We start from the raw sequence: 17,453 nt of genomic DNA, 5'->3' as shown, positions 1-17,453 counted from the left end.
TACCCTGAAAGTTCATCTTCCTTTCTTTCTGCTGACCTTCTGCCCTGGACTGGATGGGCGTTTCTGCTCCAGGTGTTCCTTTGCTGGGATTGGGTCTTGCCTTTCAGAAGGGACTGTTCTTGTGGCCGGTGGTGGGAAGAGGGCAGAGATGAGGTGAGCCTGGTCAGGGGATAGGGTGTGGCAGGGGGAGGTGCCTTTCTTATGCCCCTCCCTCTTCTTCCATCTCTTCTATCCCCGAGGCTCCATGACTGTCAAGCTGGGGGCACAGATGGGGACAGTTTGTGACAGGTTAGATTTTCAGAGCAACATCTACAATACCCTATTTATATGTCTTCCCCTGGGGAAAAGGAGTGGTTTCTGGCTGAATTCTATGTCAGGCTCAAGGAGAAACAAAGTAAGACTTGGCTTACAGGCACCCTGGGCTACGGCCTGTTTTTAAAGAAATGGGACTAGTGGGAGAAGCTCTTTGTCACTCTTAAGAGCACACAAGGGCTGGTCCTGTCTTCTGTGTGCTTGGTTCCTGGGGAGATGACCTCAGGCTTTTAAGAAGGCAGGCCAGGTCCTGAGCACAGACCAGCATTTGTTGACCTTGCACTCCAACTATAGTGCCTTGCAAGTACTCACTAGTACATACTAAAGTAAGTTCCCCATGAGAGCCATTATTGGCCATAATGATACCTCAAAGCAAGGCTGGCAGGTGCAGAGAGGGACTGCACACATGTGGTACCTTTAAGCCCCTGCGAAGACCCCCTGGGCTTGAAAATCTTCTACATCTTGCCTCAAGTCCCACCATAGTCTTCGTTTCCTTGGCTTTAGCATTTCCCGGTCTCAATACCAGCCTTCCCCTTGCCCTGGGAGGAGCAGCACATTTTGGTCTCTCGGTGGGAATGAGATGATCAGGCCCTTTTATCCTATGCAGATGGATGGAGGACACTGGGGGCCAATGTCCTCCTCACTGCTGGGCCAGCAGCTGGCTCTGCCCTCGCTTGCTGTCCACTTCTCATCCCAATGACGTGGCTTCGCCCTCTCCCTTTGCTCCACTCCAGTGTTCTCCTGGGGGTCACCAGTGGCCTTCTTGTGCTAAATCCAGCAGACCCTTTTCATATCTTCCTGGGTCTCTGCAGCATCTGGTAGGGCCAATCACCCCCAGCTTCTTGAATCGCACTTCCTTGGCACTCTAGCGGCTGTTCTCTTCCTACCTCTGTGGCTTCTTGCCATGTCCTGTGCAGGCTTCTCCACTCGCCCCATGCACCGTGGGGTTTCTCAGGGTTCTGTCGTGGGCGCTGGAGGAACCTATCCATGCTGATGGCTGTGACTGGGCCAAGGAATTGAGAGTTGACCTCCAGCCCCAATGTCCCTCCTGGGCTTCTGAACCATAGTTCTGCTGCCTTTGGGGACACAGACAACTCTCATGGCTCTTGTTGCTGTCCTCTGCAAACCTGCCTCTTGGGTACCTGCTGTGGCCCCAAGATCAGCCAGGAGCCAGACCAGAAACCTGCCCCCTATATCCAGTCTCTAAAAACTGTCAAGTTTGCCTTCTTAACATTTCTTGATTAGAGCCACTCCCACTGTCATCAACTTTCACCTGGATTATTGTGACAGCCTTCTCCTGTTTCTCTGTCCCACAGCCAGAGTTGTCTTTCTAAAATGCATAGTTGATCAAGTCACTCCCTGGCCTACAAACTTGCGTGGCTCCTCACTGCTTTCAGGATAAACCCAGACCCCTTAGCATGGCTTCAAGACTCGTGGTATCCTGCTTCCTGCTCGCCTCTCTGGCCTCATCACTCGCCACCTTGCACTCTGGGTCCCAGCCTCCTGTATCCAGAGATGCCACTTTGATTCACCTTTCTGCTGCTCACCTGGGTATCTTCTCTGTCAATTCTCAACTTAGATTTCCCTTCGACCAAGGAGCTTTGAATGCCCCTCCCCCCATCCACCCCAGCGCACCACACATTACCTGCCGCCGTACTGGTCTATCTCCTAACTAGACTGTAAGCTCATTGAGGGCAGGGCCTGTCCCTCAATTTTTGTATCAACAGCACCTGACTCGGTGCCTGGCACATGGAAAGCACTCAATAAATGTTTGTTTAATGAATGATTTGTAGTGATATGTACAGGGGATAGCAGGAGGTGCAGGCTAGCTTCCTGGAGGAAGTACAAGCTTTCATCGTCTCAAACTGAAGCCATCGGTCTTCCCTCCCTTCTCCCAGATACGCTTCCCTGACCTGCAGAAACCCCAGTGGCAGCCCACGGTAGCAGGGAAGCCCATGGCAGGGGACATTAGCTGTCTTCCACCCCATTGTGGGTCTGGAGATGAAGTGTGAGGCTCAGAGCCTGCAGCAGCAGGACTTAATCTGAACAGGAGGCACAACTTTCCCAGGGTCCTTCATCCTGGAAGCCTTGTCCCTGATGGGGTAGTGGGGAGCAAAAGGGGACACCAGTGTGTTGCTTTTACAGTGCGAGGGCCTAGCATAGAGACTGACCCCCACTCTGAGCCTTGGACCACTGCCCTAACTTGAATCTCTTGGGGGGTCCAAGAGATTTCTTGGTGGAGAGAAGGGAGCCCTGGGACCTTTTGTTGGAGGCGGAGGCTCTGGTCCTTGAGCTTGGGAGCAGGGAGCTGAGCCTGTGGGCACCCCTCCCCTTCCCTGGGCACAACACCAATGGCCACATCTCAGCCTTCACTGGGCTGCCTCAGTTCGAGAAGCTACCACCGTAAGTTTATGGGGGTGGGGTGGGATGGGGGGAGGGCAGAGCGGGAAGCCCTTGATGGGCTCGCACAGCTGCCAGGAAGGCTTCGTCAAATGTCTCACGCAGGTTCATGGCCAGAGTATCGGTCCAGAAGGTGGTGTCGCCCAAGTGCCGCTTCCGGGCCACGTCCCTCATGCTGACAGAGTAAAAGCCCTGGGGCACCTTCATCCTGTATGGCCGCACCGGAGGGTACAGCTCGCGGACTATCACCTCTAAAGGCAGCTGGGGCACGGGTGTCACCTGGTGGCCGGCCACCGTGTGCAGCTGAGCACCACCGTGCCCATCAGACCTGACCTCGAGGAATCTGCGGAAGTCATGCTCTAGGCTAGGGTCTGGATGCACGCCCAGGCGGATGCCCTGCGGGTAGCTGATCTGGGCAGTGGGGGATTTGGCAGGGTTGGTGCTAAGGTCCCACAGCCTGGGCCTCCTGACTGTGGTCTGTCGGTAGATGGGTGTGGGTGTCACAAAGCGCTGCAGCTTGGGCTGTGGGGTCTGCTGCAGGAGCGCCTCTGGGGAGGGGTAGAAACTCTTGGGGGGCTTGGAGAGGGCGATGGCCTGGGGTAGGGCTTGGGGCTCTTGTTCAGTATTGCAGATCAGGGATTGACCTGCGGACAGCAGCTTGCGATGGAGCCACTTCTTGTAATCAGCTTCTCTCAGAATTTGGTGCTCTTTCTGCAACATCAGAGGGCACAAGATAGTTGAGAAGGGCTGCTCCCCCTGTGCTTCTGTGGAAGGAGGCCCTGTGGTTATAGCCCTTGGAAACCTCAGGCATGATTGGCCAGACACCGTCCCACCTCAGGGAAGCCCTGAGTCTGATGGGAGAAACCCCTGCCTTGTGGGAACCCACGTTCTGATGGGGAGACAGCTATTGCCTGAAGGGAGCCCCTGGGCTGATGGCGCAGACAGAGCCGCTCCCATAGGGAAGTCTTCCAATCTGATGAAGATACAGCTTTCACCTTAGATGAGGTCTTCAACTCGAAGGGGAGACACAGTCTTTGCCCTACAGAGAACTTTGAGTCTTATGGGGGGAACCCATTTTGATAGTGGAGACAAATCTTGCCTTAAGAGAGTCTCTGGTTTGATAGAGGGGAAAGGCAAATGAGAAATACAAACTACATCCTTGACCCTGGAAGGAGAAAGCAGAAAGGTTTAGAAGGCCTGGAGCTGGGTAGAGCTAATCCGGGCAGGCTTTTGGAAGTGTTGGCCTTGGGGAGTCATGTAGGGGAATGCAGTTTGCTGGGTGGTGCTAACTCGATCTAGCTCTCTATTCTTGCTTCCACTACCATTAAACCTTCAACTAGTCACAGAACTGTCCCTTTCCCACCTCCGTCTCAGGGTCATTTCCCAGACCGTTGCTAAGCCATCAGGTGGTTTGGAGACTGACCCAGCTCGGGAGGTAGGCTCTGATTAGGTTAAGCCTCTCGTCATAATTCCGTCAGCCTTGGCCTAGACCTAGGTCAGTCAGCACATGCTGTAGGAATTGGAACAAGAATGGACTCATGATCCAATTGAGGCCAATTAGAGATAAGGGGAGATTTGCAAGGGGCTTCTGGGAAAGTTTAGAGCCACAGAACAGATGGACTTTGCCTCCTCTGGACACACATGGGACTGTGAGGCCTGGATGGCACGGACAACAGAGAAGAATAGGGCTGAGAACTGGTGAGAAGTGCCGCGGGAGCCCCGGATTTGGCCAGCCCTGAAGCCTTCCCCACTTCTGTATCCACTTAGGATTCCCAGCATCTTCTTTCTGGGTTTTCTTGCATCTTACGTAATTATACCTGCTTAAATCCTTTAGTGACTCCCTTCTTTCCCCCACCAAGGTCTGTCGTTGATCTGGGCCTTTGCCAAATCTCTAGCTTGTCAATCTCCAACTCACATCGGACACCTGGCTGTACTGAATTTGCACTTTTTAGCATACACTCTGTGCCTCTCCACTGGGTTGTCTATTCCCTCTGCCTGGTCAGCCCTTCACTATTTCTTCAGATGGCCAACTGCTGCCCATCTTTAAAGATTCCTCGTAAGCATTATTCCTCTGGCACTTCGTGAGTGCTGTCCTCCTCTGGGAATATAACCCACCTCCCCTATTAGACTCAGCTCCTGAGTGAGGGAACCACCTCTCCTTGCTCTTTGGAACCTCAGGGTCTGTGTAGCAGGTGCCTCGCAGAGAGTGAGTGCTCAGTGTCTGTAGGAAGGAAGGACGGGCCTTTTAAATCAGTGTGCATCCCAGTAAAGCCAGGCCTGGGTCTCATTAGAGATTTTCCTCCTCACCCAAAGGAGGCCGTGCACTGGGAGGAGCTCCGTAAATACTTGCTAATTTAAGCTGCGTTTGCTTTCTGACACAAGACTTTTGACCTAAATGGGTAGCTTCTAAGGGTGGAATTTCAGTCTGGGGGGAGAGAGGATGGGACTGCTTCTAGCCACTCTTTTAAACACACACGTGAGTCACTGCCTCTGCTCACACTCCTGGATAGCGGCTGATGCCCGGTGCCCCTGCAGCCCTACTGCTTACTTGAAACTCAGTCAGGTAGTCATGCTCCATGAGGGCCAGCTGGCCCTTGAGCCGCTTCAGTTTCCCCATCTCACAGGCAAAGTCCTTCTTGTCCCGTTTCCACATGGAATCCTTCAAGAACCTGGTGCCAAGGTGGAGGCATGTCATCCCCCAGTGACTGGGCTTCAACCTGGGCTGGGAGGGGCTGCCAGAGGTGAGATGAGCACGACCCACCCCCATCCTCTGACCCCTCTGGCTCACTACTTTGAGTGACGCTTGAGTGTGGTGAGAGGAAAGTGACAGTCTGATCGCCACCCTTCTTGCTGAGCCTCCAGGGGCAGGAGGGTAGTGCTAAACCCACAGGGGTGAGGCCTATGGAAAGCCTCTGGGAATAATATCCTGGGAAAGGGCTCCCTCAGCAGACTTAATCCATAATCATCTGGCTTCCCAGCCCTCCCTCTCAAAGGCTCCACCTTGGGTGAGGGCCCTAGGGGCAGGGCTGGGAGAGGGAAGGGGTGGCAGGTTGGAGGTGGTTCTTACACCCTCACCGAGCGCAGGCGCGGTGGTTCCATATTTTGCAGTAGTCGATGGGCTTGCAGCCCGTGGCATCTTGGGCATGGACATTGGCACCATTCTTTACCAGGACCTTCACACAGCTCAGCAGGCCCTCACGGGCTGCCAGGTGCAGAGGCGTGGAGCCGTTGCATGTCTGACTGGAGTCCCCGCCAAGGGAAAGAGGGCGGGGAGGAAGGACAAAGGGCATCTGCCTTTCAGATAGGTGGGCAAACCAACTTCCAGGCTTGCTCTGCCACCAGCCCTCTGGGTGACCCTGGCTTGTCCCTTCTCTGTCCCTCACTTTCCTCAACTGTAGAAGGAGGGTTTGGACTAAATGAACAGTCACAGTCTGATTATGGGGGTATGGGACAGTGAAGAGCTGCTGAAAGTGAAAGGAGAGCTAGGTTGGCGGGAGCTCAGGGACCACTACCCTCATCCTGTTTAATCAAGGGACGCCCCTGCCCCTTGCCCATGCCTGGCCAGCGCCCACAAGGCCTGCATACCCTGGGGCTGCCTCCTGCACCCCATCCTCTGACCAGCACACGGCCTTTGCCCACGATGTTCCCGCTGCCCGGAACACTTTTCTCTGGCTCTTTGCGTGGCTGGCTCAGTCTTCAGGTTGCGCTTCAAACGTCACTGCCTTAGAGATGACTGTCCCTTCCAAAATAGATCCTCTCCCTTCCCACTTTGCTCCCTACCCCACCACCCTTTTTAGTTCCTACCTAACTACTTACCACTCTGTCATTTTGTTCATTTATTAGTGTGCTCATTTACTATCTGCTCCTGTACTAGGATATCAGCTTCACTAAGGCAGGGGCCACTTCTGTGTGTGCACTGCTCTATCCCTCACCTCTGGCACAGTGCTTAGCGTATGGTACATGCTCGATAAACATTCTGAATGAATGCAGTCTCCTGTATGGCATCTGTGCACTTTCCATGCATTTTCTCACTTATCACAATAGTCTCCTGTCATAGGTACTGGCAGCCTCCCAAATTTCACTTGAAGACACTGAGGCAGCAAGTAGTTCCCAAACTTGGCTGAACATTAGAATCATCCAGGTACCTTTCGAGACTTCCAAAGCCCAGGCCACACCCCAGACAACCTCTGGATTGGAACACACCATTGGTGTTTTTGCAGCTCCCCCAGTGACTGCAGTGTAATGAAGGGCACCGAGGCTAAGTGCTGAGTGACTTGCCTGAGGTCTCCATGTTTGCTAACCGGTGGCAAAGCTGGGACATGAACCAGGTCTGTCCTCTTCCAGGGCCCGATTTCTTAACTTGTACACCACGTGGGCTCTCTGACTGCTTTAGATGGGACCCAATTCTGCCTGTCCCGCATGGATCCGCCTGCCTGGAAGAGGTTCCTATCCGCCCAGCCTCTAAGCCACTCTGAGGGCAGGCTGGACTCACGTGTTGACCGCCGCCCCGTGCTTAAGCAGATAGTGAATGCAGGGGAGGAGGATGGTCTTGTTGCCCCTGTGGATGACGAGGTGCAGGGGTGTCTGGCCATGGTGGGTAGGCAGGTCCACCGGAAACTTGTACTCCTCTACCAAGACCTGCAGGCATTCAAGCTTGCCGCTCTGGGCTGCAAAGTGGATGGCAGTGAAACCCTGTGGGGGCCAGAGGAGGGAAGGAGGAGGCTGAGCAGGATCTGGGCCCCAGGGTCCACAACCTAACCTAGGTAGCGATTTCTTGGGGTTCCCCTCCCCCTCTTCCCTGTGCCCTCAAGAGTCGCTCCCACCCCTTTCCCACTCGCATATGTGTTCACTCTTCCTGGCTGCCCCCAGATGACTCTCCCTTAGTGGGAAGGTTAATTAGGACGACCTACCCAGAAAAAGACACCTCTGGATGCTATTTGCCAGGTGACAGCTACATGAGCAGCTCCTGGTAGGGAGGGGTGGACTCGGTCCTTGCGCCTGCACGCCAAGGCCTTACCTTGTTATTGGTGGGGATTTCCTCACGATCCGCAACCAGACAGAACCGCAACCATTTCAGGTTGCCCAAGGAGGCTGCAAATAACTCGCAACAGCTCCCAGTCGCCCTGTGGTCCCACTCACCGCCCCGGCTAGAGTCAGCGCCGAGACAGGAGGAGGTAGGGGTCAGTGAGCGACGAAGCGGCGGCTGGTCCGGGTCCCGCGTGGGCGAGGCCATCACTTGCACACGAGGCGTTTGTGGAGGCTGGGCCAGGGCTCGCTGACAGGGCACAGAGGAAGTGGGCAACGTCGAGGGCTCCGAGCCCCTCTCTAGAGGCCAGCCCGCGCCCAGCCCGGCTCTCCGGGCTTCTCAACAGCCCCCACCTGCCCGCTCCCGGCGCTGCTCCTCCAGGGAGGCGCTGAGCGGGTTCCCACGCCCCCAGGGGGGCCACCTAGTCGCCGGCTCACCTGGGCTGCGTGGACTCAGAGTAACGCCAGTTGACCTTCGAGGAGACTTTCTCCGCAGGCTTCACGGACACACGTGTTGTTAGCGCGGCTGTGCGCCCCTCCTCCCCTCGCTCCCTCCCACTGAGGGGCACCCGGGCGCCCGCAGTGCCCCGCCGCCAGCAGAGGCTGGAACTGGAGCCGCGGGCGGGGCTGGGGAAGGGCCGGCCCCTCCCGGGCCGCCAAGGGCGTGTCGAGGGGCAGTGCCTGGGCTCCTCTGAGGGCTCCAGCCTCTGCCAATCCCACCACCCCAACCGCCCCGGCCCGCTCCTCCTGGAAACTCAGCATCAAATGCACACACACCGCAACACCGTACTGAAAGATACTTAGCGTTTGTTTCCGATTATAAAATAAGCTGATTGTAAAAAATAGAGAAAACGAGGAAATTAAAAACCACAATCCCACCTCCCACAGAAATCATGGCCTATTACAATATGTATATACTATCATATAGACATTTTGTACCTGTTTTCATTTCGCGTTATATTAATATTATGAGCTAAATTCCACTTCAATTCCACGCACAAGACGTACATTGTGACGCAACTCTAGCCCAACATCAGAATGGATGCGCTGTCATTTCACATGTGCTGCCAACAGCACAATGGCTAGTCTCTGGTGGTTTTCTTAGCATGGATTCCTGGAAGCAGAATTACTAGGTAAAAGGGAATGAACATTTTGTAGCTGTTGATGTGTGTTTCCAAACTGCCCTCCAAGCAAGGTTTTATATTAACTTACACATCCAACTGCAGTGAAGGGCACACTGCATGCACATCAGCGGTGTCACTTTAGGCAAGTGGCTTGACCGTTGTGTCTCAGTTTCTTCATCAGCAAAATGGGGATAATTGTACGTATTTCATGAGGGGTAAGGGATGAAAACAGTGAGACCAGCCTAGCTGAGTAATTTGCTATTATTAAAAGAGGAACTATTCCAACCATCACTAGCTTTGGATAGTATGATTTAAATAAATGTTTGCTAATTTGGCAGTGGAAATGGTGTTCTAATTTGACACTATGATTACCAGCAAGGGTTAAGCAGTTGATTAATCAGTATTTTGTTTTTCTTTTCTGGGAGTTATCTGTTTATTCACATTGTTCTTTGAGGGTCTTAATGTGTCTCTTATTGATTTGTAAAATTGTTAACATGGTAACCCTTTATATATTTTTGTTGTCAATATTTTCCTCAGTGTGCCTTTTAACTTCTTACAATATACAGTAGCCAAGCAGTCAGTGTTGCTTGAATCAGGGTTGACAGTTACTGAATAATCTACAGTATCACCCCTTCTTAATTGAAAATGGGCAAAGAATCTGAATAGACATTTCTCCAAAGAAGATATACACATGGCCAATAAGCACACGAAAAGAAGCTCACATTAATCATAAGGGAAAAGCAAATCAAAACCACACATCATTTCACAGCCACTAGGATACTCAAAAAGACAGATGAGTGTTGTCGATGATGTGGAGAAATTGGAACCCTCACATACTACAGGGGGAATGTAAAATGGTGTAGCCACTTTGGAAGTGGATTTGTGGTCTGGTAGTTTCTCAAAGGTTACAGATAAAGTCATAATCTGATGCCCAGTCATTTTGTTCCTGGGTATATACCCAAGAGAAATGAAAACATATGCCCCCACAAAAATTTGTACATGAGTTTTCATAGCAGTATCATTCATAACAGCCTAGAAGTGGAAACAGCGTGTCCCTAAACTGATAAGTGGATAAACAAAAGGTATATCCATGCTATGGAATATTATTTGGCAATACAAAGAAATGAAGTACTGATACATGCTACAATGTGGATGAACTTTGAAAATATTATGGGAAGTGAAAGAAGCCAGACACAAAAGACCACATATTATATGATCCCATTTATATGAAATGTTCAGAATAGGCAAAGCTATGGAGCTTGAAAGTATATTAATGGTTGCCCAGGGCTGGGGAAGGGGCAGACAAGGGATTGGACAGGTGATGGCTAGCAGTGCACAGTTTATTTTTGAAAATCTTCTAAAAATTGATTGTGGTGACAGTTGCACAACTTTGAATATACAAAGTTGTTGAATTATACAATTATAAGTAGGTAAATTGTACGGTATATGAATTATATGTCAATAAAACTTACTAAATAAACAACTCTGTGCCCTGTGGACACCCAAAAGCTTTCCCCCAAATGGCAGTGAATTATTATGGGGATGGAACTTTTATTCTTAGGGCCTCCTTTGGTGTCAGCTCTTGATCCAAGAATTCTGGCTGGTTTCACGACACATTGACCCAGAAATGGAACTCAGCCCTTTGCTGAAGTTCCATCCTCTCAACCAGCCCTGACCCTTAGGAAGAATTCATGACCTCATAGCTGATGGGGCAGAGGAGACAGGAGGGATGACATTAAAGAAGGACAGGGAGCTTTCAAAGCAAAATCCAGTATCCTGGTTTTTAGGATGCTCTTCACCCATTTTTTTTTAACCAGAAGGGTTTTCCCCTCACCATTTCACACCACCTCCATGTCCCCCAGGCTCTCTCCCCAGCAACTCTCCTCCCTTGTCTCTGGAGCATACCAAACTCCTCCCTAGCATCTCTCAGAGCTGGTTACAGGCAGACACATCTTTTGTCACGGAGATTGTCCTTTCCATGTTCCCTGAGCTCATGTTACACCTAAGCAATTTATCAACATGTTTCTTTTTTTTAATTTATTGGGGTGACAATTGTTAGTACAGTTACATAGGTTTCAGGTGTACAATTCTGTAATACATCATCTATAAATCCCATTGTGTGTTCACCACCCAGAGTCAGTTCTCCTTCCATCACCATATATTTGATCCCCTTTACCCTCATCTCCCACCCCCACCCCCCCTTACCCTCTGGTAACCACTAAACTATTGTCTGTGTCTATGAGTTTCTGTTTCTCATTTGTTTGTCTTGTTCTTTTGTTGTTTTTGGTTTATATACCACATATCAGTGAAATCACATGGTTCTCTGCTTTTTCTGACTTATTTCGCTTAGCATTATACTCTCAAGATCCATCCATGTTATCACAAATGTTCCTATATCATCTTTTCTTACCGCCGAATAGTATTCCATTGTGTATATATACCACAACTTCTTTATCCATTCATCTATCGAAGGACATTTTGGTTGTTTCCATGTCTTGGCCACCGTGAACAAAGCTGCAATGAACATTGGAGCACACGTGTCTTTATGCATAAATGTTTTCAGATTTTTGGGGTAGATGCCCAGGAGAGGGATTGCTGGGTCATATGGTAATTCTATTCGCAATTTTTTGAGGAACCTCCACACTGCCTTCCATAATGGCTGCACCAGTCTGCATTCCCACCAACAGTGTATGAGGTTTCCTTTTTCTCCAAAGCCTCTCCAACACTTGTTACTATTTGTCTTGTTGATGATAGCCATTCTGACTGGGGTGAGGTGATATCTCATTGTGGTTTTTATTTGCATTTCTCTGATGATTAGTGATGTTGAGCATTTTTTCATATGTCTATGTGCCATTTGTATGTCCTCTTTGGTGAAATGTCTCTTCAGGTCCTCTGCCCATTTTTCAATTGGGTTGTTTGTTTTTTTTGTTGTTGAGATTCATGAGTTCCTTGTATATTTTGGATATTAGCTCCTTATTGGAGGCACTGTTTGCAAAAATCTTCTCCCATTCAGTTGGTTGCCTCTTGATTTTGTTGATGGTTTCTTTTGCTGTGCAGAAGCTTTTAAGTTTCATATAGTCCCATTCGTTTATTTTAGCTTTTACTTCCATTGCCTTTGGAGTCAAATTCATAAAATGCTCTTTGAACCCAAGGTCCATAAGTTTAGTACCTATGTTTTCTTCTATGCAGTTTATTGTGTCAGGTCTTATGCTTAAGTCTTTGATCCATTTTGAATTAATTTTGGTACATGGTGACAGATAGCAGTCCAGTTTCATTCTTTTGCACGTGGCTTTCCAATTCTCCAAGCACCATTTATTGAAGAGGCTGTCTTTCCTCCATTGTATGTAGTTAGCTTCTTTGTCAAAAATTATCTGTCCATATTTATGTGGTTTTATTTCTGGGTTCTCAATTCTATTCCATTGGTCTATGTGTCTGTTTTTCTGCCAATACCATGCTGTTTTGATTACTGTAGCCCTGTAGTACAAGCTAAAGTCAGGGAGTGTGATACCTCCAGTATTGCTCTTTTTTCTTAAGATTGCTTTGGCTATTCGGGGTCTTTTGTGGTTCCAAACAAATCTGATGATTTTTTGTTCTATTTCTTTAAAAAAACGCCATTGGGATTTTGATGGGGATTGCATTAAATCTGTATATTGCTTTGGGTAATGTGGCCATTTTAACTATGTTGATTCTTCCAATCCATGAGCACGGAATGTCTTTCTATTTCTTTGTATCTTCTTCAATTTCTTTCAAAAATGTCTTGTAGTTTTCAGCATATAGGTCCTTCACTTCCTTGGTTAAGTTTATTCCTAGGTATTTTATTCTTTTTGCTGCAATTGCAAAAGGAATTGTTTTTTGTATTTCTCTCTCTGAGATTTCATTGTTAGTATATAGGAATGCAATGGACTTTTGCACGTTGAATTTGTAGCCAGCAACTTTACTATATTTGCTGACTATTTCTAATAGCTTTTTGGTGGAGTCTTTAGGGTTTTCTATATATAGCCTCATGTCATCTGCAAAGAGTGATAATTTAACTTCTTGATTCCCAATTTGGATGCCTTTTATTTCTTTCTCTTGCCTGATTGCTCTGGCAAGGACTTCCAACTCTATGTTGAAAAGCAGAGGTGATAGGGGACAGCCCTGTCGTGTTCCTGAACATAGAGCAAAGGGCTTCAGTTTTTCACCATTAATTATGAGATTAGCTGAGGGCTTGTCATATATGGCCTTTATTATGTTAAGCTATTTTCCTTCTGTATCTATTTTATTAAGTGTTTTAATCATAAATGGATGTTGTATCTTGTCAAATGCTTTTTCTGCATCAATTGATATAATCATATGATTTTTGTCCTTTATTTTGTTTATGTGATGTATCACATTGATGGATTTGAGGATGTTGAACCATCCTTGTGCCCCGGGGATGAACCCCACTTGGTCGTGATGAATAATCTTTTTAATGCATTGTTGTATTCGATTTGCTAGAATTTTGTTTAGGATTTTTGCATCTGTATTCATCAGAGATATTGGTCTGTAGTTTTCTTTTTTTGTGTTGTCCTTACCAGGTTTTGGTATCAGGGTAATGTTGGCCTCATAAAATGAGTTAGGGAGTACTGTCTCTTCTTCAATTTTTTGGAAGGGTTTGAGCAGGATTGGTATTAGATCCTCTTTGAAGGTTTGGTAGAATTCACAAGTGAAGCCTTCTGGTCCTGGACTTTTGGGAAGGTTTTGAATGACTGATTCAATTTTGTTACTGGTGATCGGTCTGTTTAGATTTTCCAGTTCTTCATGGTTCAGCCTTGGAAGGCTATATGTTTCTAAGACCTTGTCCATTTCTTCTAGGTTATTGAATTTGGTGGCATATAGTCCTTCATAGTATTCTTGGATGATCCTTTGTATTTCTGTGGTGTCCGTGATAACTTCCCCTTTTTCATTTCTGATTTTGTTAATTAGTGTCTTCTCTCTTTTTATCTTAGTGAGTCTAGCCAAAGGTTTGTCAATTTTGTTAATCTTTTCAAAGAACCAGCTCTTAGTCACATTTTTTTCTATTGTCTTTTTGTTCTCTATTTCATTTAGTTCTGCTCTGATTTTTATTATTTCCTTTCTTCCGCTGACCTTGGGTTTCACTTGTTCTTCTTTTTCTAGTTCTTTAAGGTGTAACATGAGGTTATTTATTTGAGATTTTTCTTGTTTCTTGAGATAGGTCTGTAATGATATAAATTTCCCTCTTAAAACTGCTTTCGCTGCATCCCAAAAATTTTGGTAGGATGTATTTTCATTGTCATTTGTTTCTATGTATCTTTTGATCTCTCCTCTAATTTCTTCTTTGACCCAGTCGTTCTTTAAAAGTATGTTGTTTAATCTCCATGTATTTGTTTTTTCCTTCTTTCTTTTTGCAGTTGATATCCAATTTCAAAGCCTTGTGATCAGAGAATATGCTTGGTATGATGTCAATCTTCTTAAATTTGCTGAGGCTGATTTTATGTCCCAATATATGATCTATCCTTGAGAATGTTCCATGTACACTAGAAAAGAATGTATAGTCTGATGTTTTAGGATGAAGTGCTCTATATACGTCAATTATGTCCATTTCATCTAATGTGTCATCTAGGGCTATTTCGTTATTTATTGTCTGTTTGGATGATTTATCCATAGCTGTCAATGATGTATTTAAGTCCCCTAGTATAATTGTGTTTTGGTCAATTTCTCCCTTTAGTTCTGTTAGTAGTTGCTTGGTATATTTTGGTGCTCCCTGATTTGGGGCATAAATATTGATGACTGTTATGTCTTCTTGTTATATAGTCCCCTTTACCATTATGAAATGTCCATCTTTGTCTCTTGTTATCTTTTTCACCCTGAAATCTGTTTCATCTGATATCATTATGGCTACACCTGATTTTCTCTGGGTACCATTTGCTTGGAGTGTCAATTTCCACCCTTTCACTTTGAGTCTATGCATGTCCTTGTAGCTGAGATGTGTCTCTTGGAGACAGCATATGGTTGGGTTTAGTTTTTGATCCAATCTGCTACTCTGTGCCTTTTTATTGGTGAGTTCAGTCCATTTACATTTAGGGTGATTATTGATATGTGAGGATTTCCTGTCATTCTATCTTTAGTTTTCTGGTAAGGCTGTGTCTCCATTGTTTCTTTGCCTTGTTGTTGTTGTCTATTATTTCTGTGTGGTGGTATTCTATGATGTTTCCCTCTGTTTCTTCTTTTATTACAGTATATATTTCAGTTCTGGATTTTTTTGAGTGGTTACCCTTAAGTTTATGTAAAAGAAAGTTTGATATTTAGAGTATTCCATTTTCTTCAGCACGCTTACTTTCTCCATTCCCATATTCGGTTCAGGCCTTTACTCTCCCCTTTTTGAGTTTTGGTTGCCACAAATTGTCCCTGTTGATGGTGGTCGAATAGCCTCCTTTAGTATTTCTTGTAGTGCAGGTCGTGTATTAGAAAATTCCCTCAGCTTCTGTATGTCTGGAAAGGTCTTTATTCCTCCTTCATATCTAAAGGATATCTTTGCTGGATATATTATTCTTGGCTCATAATTTCTCTCTTTCAATAGTTTGAATATTTGTTTCCACTCTCTCCTGGCTTGTAGAGTTTCTGCTGAAAAATCTGATGATAATCTAATGGGCTTTCCTTTGTAAGTTACCGTCTTCTTTTCCCTGGCTGCCTTGAGGATTCTTTCTTTGTCGTTGATTTTAGACAGCTTCAATACAATGTGCCTTGGAGAAGGCCTGTTGGGATTGAGGTAATTAGGTGTTCTATTTGCTTCTTGGATTCGAGGATCCAGTTCTGTCCACAAGTTTGGGAAGTTCTCATCAACAATTTGTTTGAATATATTCTCTGTTCCCTTCTCTCTTTCTTCTCCTTCTGGTATGCCCATTATTCTTATATTGCTCTTTCTGATGGAGTCAGAAAGTTCTTGTAGAGTTCTTTCATTTCTTTTAAGTCTCAAGTCTCTTTCTTCTTCCATCTGTGTCATTTCCAGGTTTCTATCTTCGATGTCACTGATTCTTTCCTCCATCTGGTCAACTCTACTACCTAAGCTGGTTATTTCATTCTTAATTTCTTCTATTGAGTTCTTAATCTCCAGAAATTCTATTTGGTTCTTTTTAAAATTTCAATCTCTTTCGTAAAATGCTCATGTTGTTCTTTGATTGTGTTTCTGAGTTCATTAACCTGCCTTTCTGTGTTTTCTTGCATCTCGTTGAGTTTTTTCAGAACTGCAATCTTGAATTCTCTGTCATTTAACTCACGTATTTCCATATCTTTAAGTTTCTTTTCTGGAGACTTTTCACTTTCTTTCTGAGCTGTCTTGTTGCCTTGGTTATTCATGGCAATTATTGATTTATTATTTCTCTTCCTAGACATCTACAGGAGTGGCTTCTGCAACAGGTTGATAGAAAGAGGTATTTCTTTTGTTTTCCAGTACTTGTTGGTAGAATGTTTTATTTTCTCTCCGACTGCAGCTTTTTTTTCTCTCTCACACGGTAGTGCTATGTTTTCTCTGCACTATTCCAACTTCTCACACAATGGGGGGATTCCCTGGGAGACAGGCTTCTCCTCTGTTAATAGTTTGCCTGGGTCACAGGGCGCAGTGTCCATGTGGGTATGCGGAGAACTTTTGAAGTTCCAAAGCCCTTCCTGCACCAGATTCAGAGCCCGTTTGTTTCAGCAGTTCTATTTACTCCTGCAGGGATCCGCCCAGATAGGTGGGGCCAGGGACGGGGTGAGTTGTGAGAGGTGGCCCAGAGCAATGGCGGTGACCACCACCACAGCCGGTCCTGCTTCCACAGCTCCCTCCCCTTTGCCGGAACTAGTTGGGCTGCGAATCTGTGTCTGCAGTCCACAGTTCTCAGAACAGCAAATATTCTGTTCTTTTGATCTGACACTGCTACTGTTCCACTTCTAGCACAGGGCTGGTGGGGGCGGGGCGAGCTCTGGGAGGGTAGGGAGGGGGCGGCTAGTCTCAGTACCCAAGGCTTCCGTTCTCTGCTCGGCAGTGAGGGCTTAAACCACCGTTTTCAGCCTTCTTCCCTCAGTCTTTTCTCCAAGGTCTCTGCCGTGAGCGTTGGGTTCAGCTGTGTTATATGCTGCCACCTCAGCCCTGTGGGCCATAAGCGGAGCCCTAGCAGTCCGAGTTCTTCCCTCTCCCGCAGTGGCAGTATTTCCAGGAAGCAGTGAGCTCGGAGCACTGAGCTAGGTCTGCGTCCTGCACCCCCGGCGCTCCGTCTCCACACTTCACCCTTCCCTCCTCCCCCACTCGCGCTATTTGCCCACCTTTAGGTGAATTCAGTAGTGGGCCTCTTCGTCTTGCCTGTCTGCTGCGCAGGGAGTCCTTTGTGGAGTTATTGTTGTTCGGTTAGTTGTAAATTCCAGGGGAGCTTTACAGAGGCTCACCTCACACTGCCATTTTGATGATGTCAATCAGCATATTTCTTGACAAAGACAAATAACTCCCAAAGAGGAATTCTGTTGTCAGCTGTTAAGACGCTAATGTGGCTTCTTTTTTTAAAAAAATGGAGAGAATAGTTTAATGAACTCATGTACCCATCACCCCCAGCTTTGCCAATCATATTTTCACATAAGATG

General features: G+C 47.1%; 1 protein-coding gene across 1 annotated transcript; it reads right to left on the bottom strand.

Moving 5' to 3' along the window:
- Positions 1-2,071: 2,071 nt before the first annotated feature.
- On the bottom strand, positions 2,072-8,328 carry ANKRD53 (ankyrin repeat domain 53). Its single transcript, XM_019718761.2, has 6 exons — positions 8,176-8,328; positions 7,730-7,987; positions 7,205-7,404; positions 5,788-5,952; positions 5,261-5,381; positions 2,072-3,423 (listed from the first exon to the last, which is right to left on the bottom strand). Exons 2-6 carry the CDS (start codon positions 7,943-7,945, stop codon positions 2,722-2,724), a joined length of 1,404 nt encoding a protein of 467 aa, XP_019574320.2. The 5' UTR covers positions 7,946-7,987; positions 8,176-8,328; the 3' UTR covers positions 2,072-2,721.
- Positions 8,329-17,453: the final 9,125 nt, after the last annotated feature.

This window comes from Rhinolophus sinicus, linkage group LG05 (assembly GCF_036562045.2).
Source record: "Rhinolophus sinicus isolate RSC01 linkage group LG05, ASM3656204v1, whole genome shotgun sequence".
In the NCBI taxonomy this organism is placed as follows: domain Eukaryota; kingdom Metazoa; phylum Chordata; class Mammalia; order Chiroptera; family Rhinolophidae; genus Rhinolophus; species Rhinolophus sinicus.
Note: the sequence above shows the minus strand (reverse complement) of the source record. Positions and strands in the feature narration are given on the sequence as shown.

What these genes read in the sequence shown, in the direction of transcription:
- ANKRD53 (XM_019718761.2), bottom strand. Translation starts at nt 7,945, where the DNA reads ATGGCCTCGCCCACGCGGGACCCGGACCAGCCGCCGCTTCGTCGCTCA. An exon ending in AAATCCCCACCAATAACAAG is followed by an intron (nt 7,405 to 7,729) that starts GTAAGGCCTTGG and finishes TGGCCCCCACAG; the next exon opens with GGTTTCACTGCCATCCACTT. An exon ending in AACCACCGCGCCTGCGCTCG is followed by an intron (nt 5,382 to 5,787) that starts GTGAGGGTGTAA and finishes CCTTGGCACCAG; the next exon opens with GTTCTTGAAGGATTCCATGT.